The sequence below is a fragment of the Ornithorhynchus anatinus genome, chromosome 8 (genome assembly GCF_004115215.2).
Source record: "Ornithorhynchus anatinus isolate Pmale09 chromosome 8, mOrnAna1.pri.v4, whole genome shotgun sequence".
Taxonomy (NCBI): Eukaryota; Metazoa; Chordata; class Mammalia; order Monotremata; family Ornithorhynchidae; genus Ornithorhynchus; species Ornithorhynchus anatinus.
This window is the reverse complement of record NC_041735.1, coordinates 40,741,730-40,753,906: the sequence shown is the minus strand read 5'-3', so window position 1 is coordinate 40,753,906 and position 12,177 is coordinate 40,741,730. Positions and strand designations below refer to the sequence as shown.

Below are 12,177 nucleotides of genomic sequence, written 5' to 3'. Positions count from 1 at the left end.
AACTTAAGTGCTGCAAAGTCTTGGGTTTTAATTTCTAAATGTGGTATGCAGCTAGGGTTGCTTGTAGATACGTATAAGATGACTACAGAACGTTATGTGTCTGCAGTGGGTATTTGTTGCCTTGTCATTCATTGCTGATCGTTGATTTTATCCATGTTTAGGAAGCTGTTCAGGTATTATTGAAACATTCAGCAGATGTTAATGCCCGGGATAAGAATTGGCAGAATCCTCTACATATAGCCGCTGCAAACAAAGCAGTGAAGTGTGCTGAAGCTTTGGTACCCCTCCTAAGTAATGTAAATGTATCCGATCGCGCTGGAAGAACTGCACTGCATCACGCATCCTTCAGTGGACATGTTGAGGTATGCTTTCCTTCGTATAATCATCCACCTACAGCAAACCTCCCCTTCTCTGAAACGTTGCACTTTCCGGTAACGAGAGAATGGTAAAGGTTTCTTTTTTGTGCCCGTTTCGCGTAGGAAGCTTTAAACCCCAAATACTTTGCATGGGTACAGATACGGTACACTTGCCTTTTATCTTCAGAACAGCATTGTTGATTCCTTTTTTACTGGGTCTAACCTTTTGAAAAGCTATGTCTTGTGGTAGTCTTTCTGGTGAGTGTAACAGCTGTGCCGTCAATATGTGGGGATATTTCAGAATGCTTGCTGTACGATAGAATTCATGTTGGGGTAATTGATAGTTTTTTTAAATCAGTATGATAAAGTAGTGATATTACAGATGGGGCCATCAGTTGAATCTTTCATTCTAGATTTCCTACCCAAATAAATTTGGTACAGTGAGTATTAATTGAGTAAAATAGTAGAAGGGGAAGAGTGAAATGTTGGCTTCTAGCCTTAGAGTCCCAGCATTTTCACCCTTGGTTTGTAAATCTGGTGGATGATTAAAATACGTGATTTATTCCAACATAGATGATATTTTTTATTTTCTTTACTCCAGATGGTCAAATTGCTCTTATCTAGAGGTGCCAATATTAATGCATTTGACAAGAAAGACAGACGTGCTATACATTGGGCATCATATATGGGTAGGTATTTGGAAGAGTTGCTTATTACCATCGATGTGATTGTAGTTGTTGAAAAGCCATAGTTGTAAATTCCCTTGAATAGTTTTACTTTCTCTGAAGTCTTTGAGTACTGGTTTACAGATTTTTTTCAGTGATATTAATTGGGTGTCTTTTACACCCACTCCCCTCAGCACTGTGCTCATTTGTATATATTTTTATTACCCTATTTAGTTTGTGAATGAGATGGACATTCCCTTGATTCTATTTATTGTGATGAAGTTGTCTTGTTTCTGTCCGTCTATCTCCCCTGATTAGACTGTAAGCCCGTCGATGGGCAGGGATTGTCTCTATCTGTTGCTGAATTGTACATTCCAAGTGCTTAGTACAGTGCCCTGCACATAGTAAGCGCTCAATAAATACTATTGAATAACTACAAATTAGAGAGTGTTTCATGAAAGAATTGAAAGTATTTTCTTCTTGTAGGTCAGAACAAAGAAATGTCTTGCTTCAGTTGTCTCACATTAAAGATTTGAATGACAGTAGCAGTCAGTCATTAAAGAAAATAGGGAAAGGAGGATCTTCTCTCCTGACTCCTCCATCCTAAGCAAAATTACTTAGTTTCATTTCTAAATACTACCACTGAAGTAGAAGATGCCAGGTCAGCTTTGTAGAAGTTCCTTTTTACTTTCTTGTGTAATGCCCCACTCCCAGACTCCAGCAACATGTTTACAGAGTTCTTTGAATAATGAATATTGTTTACTAACAGCTAACAATCTATGGTACCTGAGTACTTATGTATAGAGCACTGTACTAACCACATGGGAGAGTTTGTAGACAAGTCCCCTGCCCGCAATGAGATATACATGCAAATGAATTCACAAAAATGCATGGAACAAAAGGGAAGATTTCCTTACTTTACTGGGCATTAGAAAATTCTTAGCGAAAACCAGAGAATCAATGTCGATCTCCCCCTCTGTACTGTAAGCTCGCTAAGGGCAGTGAGTGTATCTGCTAATTCTGCTGTGTGGTACTCTCCCAAGTGCTTAATGTAAATAATAATAATAATAATAATAATAATGGTATTTGTTAAGCGCTTACTATGTGCAGAGCACTGTTCTAAGCATTGGGGTAGATACAGGGTAATCAGGTTGTCCCATGTGAGGCTCACAGTCTTCATCCCCATTTTACAGATGAGGTCACTGAGGCACAGAGAATTGAAGTGACTTACCCACAACCACACAGCTGACAAGTGGCAGATCCGGGATTCGAACCCATGATCTCTGACTCCCAAGCTCGGGCTCTTGCCAGTGAGCCACGCTGCTTCTCTAATGTAGTGCTCTGCACATAGTCAGCACTCAATAAATTCGATTGATTGATTGAAAAAAAAGCTCTTTGGAGGAGGTGTAACAGAAGAGAAGTGCAGAAATGGTGGACCGGAGTGATTGAAACTTGGAAGGTCATAGTTAAATGATGGGAACCTTTAGAGATCTCTGAATAGTAGAGTGAAACTATTAAAGTGGATCTGGGGGTGATTTTAAGGGCTCTGCAACATGGTTTGGAATAGAGGGAGGAAACCAGCAAGACAGTGGATATGCCCACTTAGATGTGATACGGGGAGTATCTGGTCAGAGAATTTGGTGGTGGAGAGAGAATGGGATGTATCTGAAAAGCAGAATAGGGAGTGGCCACAAAGATAGTACCCCAAGGCTTCAGGCATGGGGAATAGGTAAAGTAGTGAACAGAGTCTGGTAGGAAGAAATTTGGGCATCTTTGGAAACTAGTGAATGGGAGGAGGAGGAGAAGGCACATTGAATTTGCCACCGAGTGTATGATGACTTTGAATTGACAAACAAAGAGGACAGGCTGAGAAACCGAATAATAATAATCATGGTATTTGTTAAGTGCTTACTCTGTGCCAGGCACTGAACGAAGCACTGGGGCAGATACAAGTCGACCTGGTCACAGTCCCTGTCCCACATGGGGCTCACAGTCTTCATCCCCATTTTACAGATGAGGTAACTGAGACATAGAAAAGTGAAGTGATTGCCCCAGGTCACACAGCAGACAGGTGGTGGATTAGAATCCATGACCTCCTGACTCAAGGCCCTTGATGTATCCACGACGCCATGCTGCTTCTCAATGTATACAACAACATAATATATTGAAGTCTGATTTCTGGTTATAAGATTTTTGCCAATATTCATTCAGTTGTTCATTCCACTGTATTTATTGAGCACTTACGGTGTGCAGAGCACTTTACTAAGTGCTTGGGAGAGTACAGTATAATAATAGACAGATTCTCTGCCTACAGTGAGTTTAGTCCAAGCAATTTGAAACCAGCAAGTTCTTCTTACAGCTAGCTCTAAATTTAGACTCTCTCTCTCTCTCTCTCTCTCTCTCTCTCTCTCTCTGTGTTTACTGTGTGCCAGGCACTGTACTAAGCACTGGGGTAAATAGAAGCTAATCAGGTTGGACACAGTCCTTTTCCCACAGGGGGCTCACAATCTGAATCCCCGTTTTACAGATGAGGTAACTGAAGCGCAGAGAAGTTCAAGTGACACAGATCATGGTGCACACTAGTGGCTGAACCAACCAGGATTAGAACTCAGGTCTTCTGACTCCCAGGCCGATGCTTTATCTACCAAGCCCTGCGGTTTCTCTCATCGGAAAAGCAATATGGGAAAAGCTTATTAAATACAGCCCTAAGGCTAGAAATGCAGACTGAAATAAACCACCAAATAAGTTAATTCGGTAAGCTTGCTCAACCTTTCTCCTGGAGTGTGAAGGGATCTCTGAGTTACTTCCATTCTTTCGTGCCTGGAATAGCTGGGGGTTTATGGCTTGAGGAACAAACTTACGTCTCTCCTTTAGGAGTTGTTTTTAGGTCTGGGGGGCGGGAAGAACAGGGTAAAGGAGACATTGATGTACCCTGAGCTATACGTGCCTGGCTATTCCAGACCTGGTGATGAAAGAGGTCTACAATTCTTTCTCCCATTTTGGAAACAGTGATCCAGTTTAATATTGGCAGAGTTTGGGAAGGGAGATTTGGAATTAGCCGTGAGCATCCGTTACACAGGCCTGGATTAGCTTGATGCATGTGATTGGTGGTGGGTACTCTTTATCTGCATGACAACATTCCCCCAGTCCTTAATCCAGGTACAGTTCAATTCCATATTCTAGCCTTGTCATTTACTGTCCCGTCAGCAGTGTACTGATCTGTCAGTGGCAGTGTTCCCTCCCGTTATAAGGAAAGCAGTTTGGCCTAGTGAAAAGAGCACGGGCCTGGGAGTCAGAGGACCTGGCGTCTAAATGCCAGCTGTTCCACTTGTCTGCTGAGTGACCTTGGTCAAGTCACTTCTCTCTGCCTCTCTTCTAATCTGTACAACAGAAATTAAATGCTTGTTACCATCCTACTCTGACTGTGAGTCCCCTGTTGGTGACTGTGTCCCATCTATTTATACTGTATCTAACCCAGTGCTTGGCGAATAGTCAGCACTTAACGAACAGTATCGTAAATATCAATGTCAATAATATCAATATCAGTAATATCAATAATACCATTATTATATTAATGACACCATCTCTCCAAAACTTTGTAGAGGTTCTCTTCACTTTTCAATCATACCAACTTAAAGTTCTTGACCCTATAGACTCCACCGCATCATCATAGTATATCTAGAACCTCTCTTTCCACTTAATTTGCCTTGTCTACTGCTTCTGCTTCACACCTGATTTCTCGCCAAATCTGTGCTTTTTCGAATGGTGCCACCAATTCTTTAAAAAACATTTTCCCTTGATTTCTTCCTTTCTTTTTTTTCCAGTATCTTTCAAGTATTTCTTAAAGTTCCCATTTCTTCTGTGAAGCATTTCTTGATTTAATCTGACTTTTTTTTCCGCATCACTCCCCCTAACTATCCCCTCTAAAACCACAAACCCTCAACTCTACAAAAAGCAGGCATTTTACTCTTGAACTTATTTAATGACAGTCCACATCAAAATCAATCAGTACTTTTTATTGAATCCTTCTTGTGTGCAAAATATTGTGCCGTGCATTTTAGAATGTACAATAGACGTCAGAAGCTACAATCTCTCCCCTCAGGGACTGTACAGTCTAGTGGAGGAGGCAAATGGGCACATGTTATTTGCAAATAGTGAGAGTGAGATCAGTCAGTCAATCATTTGTTGAGTGCTTACTGTGTGCAGAGCACTTCAAAAAGTATAATATGACTGAATTGGTGGAAATGTAGAAATGCTCTGTGACCTTGGGCAAGCCACTTCACTTCTTTGTGCCTCGGTCACCGCATCTGTAAAATGAGGATTAAGACGGTGAGCCCCACGTGGGACAACCTGATTACCTTGTATCTACCCCAGTGCTTAGAACAGAGCTTGGCACGCTGTAAGTACTTAACAAACACCATTATTATTATTATTAAATGTACATTGTCCACAACAAGCTTACAGTTTAGAGGAGAGAGAATGAAGCCCCCCACACACATCTCGGGTGAGCTTTAAAAGGAGAAAGTTGTGGGCTGATGGATTTGAAAGTTAGAGGAGTTCCAGGCAGAGGGAAGAGTGGGTTTCTTTGAAGCACCTTCATGAGTATATGTCCAGTTCATTCTGCCTGAAAACCATTAAAATAACTATTTAATTGCTTTAGATGGTATAGGCATCCCTAAGTACTTAATACTGTTTGTTAGTAGTGAGGCTTCCCTTTTCAGCCCACCAGAAATTGTTCCTTGCAGAGCCGTTCAGGCAGGTGGGAATTGGTAACTCCAGTCATTTGGAAAGTGTAGGATGCCACTGCCAGTGTCAGACAGAAGAGAGTTGGTGGTGACAGTGTAAACTTTTGCCCACGCATAAGTAAGGATTCAGCTGGCTAAGCTATCCGTCTTAGAACGGTCTTTAACTTTTTGCTCATTTCACCAAAGAGCTAATTCAAGTTTTAAGAGTCAAGTACATTTTGCATCTTTTGCTGATATTCCTAGACTCTTAAGATGACTTTCAAAAGGGTCAGTTTCCCAGGTTGATTTCCGCTGAAACCCTAAAATAGTATTTGTTGAATCAAACGAAACCCGATGCCCGGAATGGCTCCCTTCCGAGAAGGGTGTATCTAGGGTCATCAAGGGTTGTAATGAGAAGAGCTCGAGTGTTTCCCGGTGGATGCCTACCCTGCTGGGAAAACAAATGTTGGTATTTATCAGCCTGCTAAGTCTCATCCCTTGTGCCAATTTAGTTAAATAATATAGACCCAGATATTGACAGGTCAGGGTATCAGAAGCTGACCCAGAAAAAAATTTTTTTAAATTATTTCAATGATTTAATATGAATGAATAATAATAAAAATGTCATTTAGATTTAGACCAAACTGTAGACCTGACCAGCAACTGTACTTTAACAATGTACAGTGCACTGGACAGGGAATGTGTCTACCAACTCTCCCAAGCACTCAGTACTGTGCTCTGCAGACAGTGAACACTCAACAAATACCATTGACTGATTGAGCCGAGCGAGACGCTGGGAGTGGACTGATCATCATTATCAATTATGACATACGTTAGCACTTATTTTGTGCAAAATGCTAGGGAAGAGTACCAGGGATATGGCTCTCGGTCCATCCTCCGTCCCCTCAGCCAGCGTTCAATCTAAAAGTGTGGCGGGTAAATGATGAAAACTGAAGAATCACTAGGAATTGCCACACTAAAGCAAGCTTCTTGTGAGCAGGGAGTGTGTCTACCAATTCTGCTATATCATACTCTCCCAAGTGCTTAGTGCAATGCTCTGCACACACTAAGCACTCAGTAAATTTGACTGATAAATAGGCCAGATTACCAAGTAGTGAATAAGTAATGAAGGTTACACTAATACAGCCAGGAATGAAATGCAACTCACAGAACTGGAAATAAAAAGTTATTTTCTAAGTATCAAGGGCAGGGAGAGGATGAAACAAAATTCCTCATTGGGTAGGGAAAACCGAAATGACAGTAGCTAAATGTTTTCATGTCCACAGTTATTATCTTTGTGGTTAGAGGCATTGAGAGACTAGTAGCTAGTACTAGAGCTTTGAAACCTTCAGGTTAGGAAAGAATTAAAACTTAAATACTTCAGAGGCAACTGGGTAATAATTCAGTACTGGCAAGTTTGAAAGGTATCTACTCTCTACAGGATGCATGCACTACAAAGTTAAGAATTATTATAGTAGGAGTACAGATAAAATCAATTTGGATAACTACATATAGACTTCTGAGTCATAGGGATTAGGTTCTTGCTGAGCCTCATCTTAAAGAAAGTCCTAATAAAATGACCATTGATTCAGTTGGAATTAATAGGTTAGCAGACAGTGTGCAGATACCATTATGAATTTTCTGTAAAAATGATTAGATTATTCCACTGTGGGCAGGGAACAAATCTGCCAACTCTCTTATATTGTACTGTCTCAAGTGCTTAATACAGTGCTCTGCACACAAAGTGCACAGTAAAGCCCAGTGAAGGTGATGATGACCTTTAGCAAAATGCTTTACACCTTTGCCACTCATTGCTGTTTTACTGAATTAAATATTGTAAAGTTGGAAAATTACAAACACACTTGAAATATTGAAAGATGCAGTGAAGCAGAAGCTGGGAAATATAGGCGTATCGTGCTCTGTACTGCTTTTTCTTCCTACCCTGAATCCACTTTCACCAACTTGTGAATTGTTTTACCAGCGCAGATTTGTCATGAGAAGTATTTCCCCAAATTTGTCCAAAGTACTATATCCAAATTGAGTAAGGAAAATACATTCATTCATTCAATTGTATTTATTGAGCACTTAACTGTGTGCAGAGCATATTATATGTATAAATACAAGTTATAGCAGAGCTAGGTGTACTTTCATTTTTGGATTTTTCTTCCTAGGACTTCTTCTACTCTACCCGTCCCTTTTTGTTCTGTGCAGAGTGACTAATTGTCCCGCTTTATCTGTTAGTTTTGTTATAAGTAAGGAAAAAGAAAAATCAATCTTTTACGCTTCACATCTCTCTATACTTGTCTTTCTAAATATGCTATTTTACTTCTCTTTATATATCTTTAAATCTTGAAATATATTTCTTTGTCCTAATATGTTGAAGAGTGGTCTATAAAATTAAAAATATTGGGGGATTTGTTATTGTTAGAATTGACTGATAAAGGTATAACTGTGCTTTTAAATGAGTGGTACATCAGCCATTTGCTGAATTGGGTATAACCAGAGAGAACCAATGTGCTAGGGGTGCCAGGGATGATATTGTGATTATGTCAAAAAAAAAAGACAATCATGATGCAGTGTAGTAGACAGTGTGGGCAGTGAGCAGCCAGAACATTTCCATATACTACAATTCATCCTTAATCTTTCTACTGAGGATGGAAGAGAATCATTTGTGAAGGGTTAGTCAAAATAATTCAACCCATAAGGTAGTGACAGTATAAAATATGGTTTTAATAAAGCTCTGTATCTAAAACTAAGCTACTGGTAATAAGGGAAGTGAGTCCTACCCAATGCTACGATTATCTGTCAGGCAATTCAGTTTGCTATCAGTTACGTTTTATCAGCAGAGTTATCCCAAATTTGCTTTCATTAATCAAGTGTTTACCTTTCTTTAACTTTTGACACGTACGTTTACTGTAAAAAACAAAATATAAGAACGAACAGTGCTAAAGATCGTGTGCCAGGGTCCATGAGATATGGATGCAGCCTTGATAGTAATGTTAAGGTCTTACAGTATTTTCCCAAAATCTAACGTTTGCCTTTGTAAATACAATTTTTGCAGGTCATATTGAAGTTGTGAAATTACTTGTGGCCAATGGAGCAGAAGTAACCTGCAAGGATAAGAAGTCTTACACACCTCTCCATGCTGCAGCTTCCAGTGGGATGATCAGTGTAGTCAAGTATCTTCTAGATCTTGGAGTTGACGTAAGTTCATATTTTTATGGTACATGTTAAACGCTTACCATGTGGTAGGCACTGTATTAAGCCCTGGAGTAGATACCAACTAGTCAGGGTAGACACAGTCCTTGTCCCATGTGTGGGGCTCACAGTCTTCATCCCCATTTTACAGATAATAGTGATAGCATTTGTTAAGTGCTTACTCTGTGTCAAGCACTGTTGTAAGTGCTGGAGAAGATCTAAGCGCTGGGGAAGATACAAGTTAATTAGGTTGGACACAGTCCCTGTCCCACATGGAGCTCACAGACTCACTCCCAATTTAAAGACGACAGAATTGAGGGGCAGAGAAGTTAAGTGATTTGCCCAGAAAGCAGACAAGTGGCTGAGTCCGGGATTAGAACCCAGGTCCTTCTGACTCCCAGGCCCATGCTTTACCCACTAGCCTATGCTGCTTCCCATGATGAGGTAACTGAGGCACAGAGACGTTGGGGAGTGACTTGTCAAGGTCACACAGCACACAGATAAGTGCAGGGATAACACTTTGCAAGCAAGATGCATGCATCACTAACCTCTTATCCAAGCAAGCTTGCTTACCTTGCCTTGTCAGAACAACACTTGTTTGACAGGATATTCCCAGTCCCTCGTCCCGTGCCCCCTTCACACTGTCGCCCTGGAGTGTTCACAGCAAATGCCATAATCTAGACAGACGTAGGTCTGCTCAGAGGAGACCAGTGCAGTCCTCAGTACTTTATGAGCAACAACTGGCAGTTAGTGGATTTCTTAACCAATCCCAAACCATGCTTCAGGCTTCACTTCTCTCAGCCTCAGTTACCTCATCTGTAAAATGGGGAATCATACTGTGAGCCCCATGTGGGACAAGAACTGTGTCCAATGCAATTTGCTTGTACTCAACCCAGCACTTATTAGAATGCTTGACACATAGTAAATGCTTAACAAATACCATATTTATTAATTATTATCATTATTACTCATAATGATAATATTCATTATTTTGCACTCTCTAATCTTATGACTTCAATAACGGTCATAAATCAATCCATTGCTATACATGTATTTCTCTCTCTTCATAGGCTCGTTAAGGTCAGGATGTATACATGTATATTTATCTATAGTATATGTATAATGTATCACATTATCTATCTGTCTATAGTAGAATGAATGAATTGTAGGCTCGTTATGGTCAGCGAATGTGTCAGCTAATTCTGTTGTGGTGTTCTTTCTCCCAAACACTTAGTACAGTGCTCTGCATACAGTAAGTGCTCAATAAATACCATTGATGGATTGATTGTAAATTCCTCGGATTGTATACACCTTGGGAGCAGGACAGTGTCTTTCACTTTTATTGTACTCTCCCAAGGATCTAGTAGAGTGCTCTGAATAGAGTAGGTACTCAGTAAATGCTATTGAATGAATGCTGTTTTTTAAAAACAAACATGCACATTAGTGCCCAAAATATAAAGAAAAATGTAGCATACTGGTAATTTATATAATTGCTTCCTCCACATATCCCGTTTAACACAGCCACGGATATAACGGTGGATGAGGACTTGCTTTGAAACAGGTTTGCTCAGGGGGAGAAAGAGGATTTGGGAGGAGTGGGCAGTTACCATAATTCACTGAGTGCCTTTTGTGTGTTGCATTAGGAAGGGCATAGTAGAAATAGGAGTTGGAGCCTCAAATGCCCTTTTACCTTCCCTTCCTTTTCTCCTTTTCTTCTCCTTTTCTCTCCCGTTCCCTTTGTTGTTATACTTAATTCACTGGAGAAAATATCCCCTCCCCTGTTTTGGAGAGCTCTACACTGTCAGTTCCTTGTGGACAGAGATAATGTTTATCAACTGAATGTGTTGCACTCTCCCAACCACTTAATAAAGTGGTCTGCACACAATAAGTGCTCAGTGAACATCATGCCAAAAATGAAACATTTATGTGGTTAAATATGGCAATTTGCGGGAGGTTTTGGCTGACCAACTGATTAAAACTGTCTTTCCCTGAGCAGAATGCAATTATAAAGCATTCAACATAGTGCAGTGGTAAGTTTCAACATATCTTTCTTTTTTTTTTTAATCTTCTGCTAGATTAATGAACCAAATGCCTATGGGAATACAGCTCTTCACGTAGCTTGCTACAATGGACAAGATGTTGTAGTGAGTGAACTCATAGACTGTGGTGCTAATGTAAATCAGATGAATGAAAAAGGGTTTACTCCCTTACACTTTGCTGCTGCATCAACACATGGAGCATTGTGTTTAGAACTTCTAGTTGGTAATGGAGCTGATGTGAATATGAAGGTAAGAATAAGATGCCTCGGTGATTTAAGAGATGGAAAAATCATTGAATTGCAAGGAAAATAAAATGAGTGTGGTCACTCTTGGAGGTCACCATGTGTGTCATTCATTTCACTAGCCTATTAATGTATTCTGAGGGTAGGTATATTGGCATTTTTCTGTTTCTGAAGTGGGTATTCCTGGTATTAGTAGGGGAGAGAACACTCTTTTTATTTTTTTTTGTTTTCATAGCAAAGACAAGAAGAATTATGACTAGTTATTCAGAAGTATTTTCAGTGATTGAGCCACTGTCAGTCAGCCAGTCATTTTGGATTGTTGTAGATCACAAAAGAGTAAATGCTTTCAGAATTAATAAGTCTGCAGTGAAAAAAATCAGGAAAGACTTCCTGTGTGTTTGCTCGTCCCTTCCACCTTTAAAATGTGAACCACCTTTCTCTCTATATGTCATCCTTTTGTGAACGTGCATTAAATCTGTACCGTTAGCAACTGGATTATAATATGGAGAAGGTGGGCAAAAATATGTAACCAAGGAGGTAATGGCCAGGTTTTATTACTGTTTGTAAAAAGCAGGACTAAATATGGCTTAATTTCAAAATGTAAAGAAAAGTAAGCGTCAGTTTTAAGGGTTGGTTAATTTTAGTATTTACTGAGTGCTTAATGTGGACAAAGCTTTCTACTGTGTCCTAGGAAAGACTGTAATGGAGGGAAAATTAGAAATTGTTCTCGATCTAAGAGTAAAAGGGGGGCAGGGAAGACAATTGTTCATTAAGAAATGGATGGTTTGTTATGATGGTTTTCATTAGTTTATCTTATTTTAATACTATAAATTATATTTATGATTCCCAAACATCTGCATGCAGGAGTTTTTCCTTTTTTGAGCATGGAAATGAAGCAAATGGTTAAACAATTAATGTCACAGTTCCCAGTTGGCAAAGGAACCCTAAAAAGA

At 39.9% G+C, this 12,177-nt stretch overlaps 1 protein-coding gene across 4 annotated transcripts in view; it reads left to right on the top strand.

The window, feature by feature from the left end:
- ANKRD28 (ankyrin repeat domain 28) overlaps window positions 1–12,177 on the top strand; it is a 128,486-nt gene that overhangs the window by 80,132 nt on the left and 36,177 nt on the right. For all 4 annotated transcript variants that reach the window (XM_029070362.1, XM_029070363.1, XM_007666181.4 and 1 more), the window contains 4 exons: window positions 162–362; window positions 958–1,045; window positions 8,807–8,949; window positions 11,019–11,231. In XM_029070362.1, coding sequence (XP_028926195.1) covers window positions 162–362; window positions 958–1,045; window positions 8,807–8,949; window positions 11,019–11,231 — 645 coding nt within the window. The remainder of the gene's footprint in view (window positions 1–161; window positions 363–957; window positions 1,046–8,806; window positions 8,950–11,018; window positions 11,232–12,177) is intronic.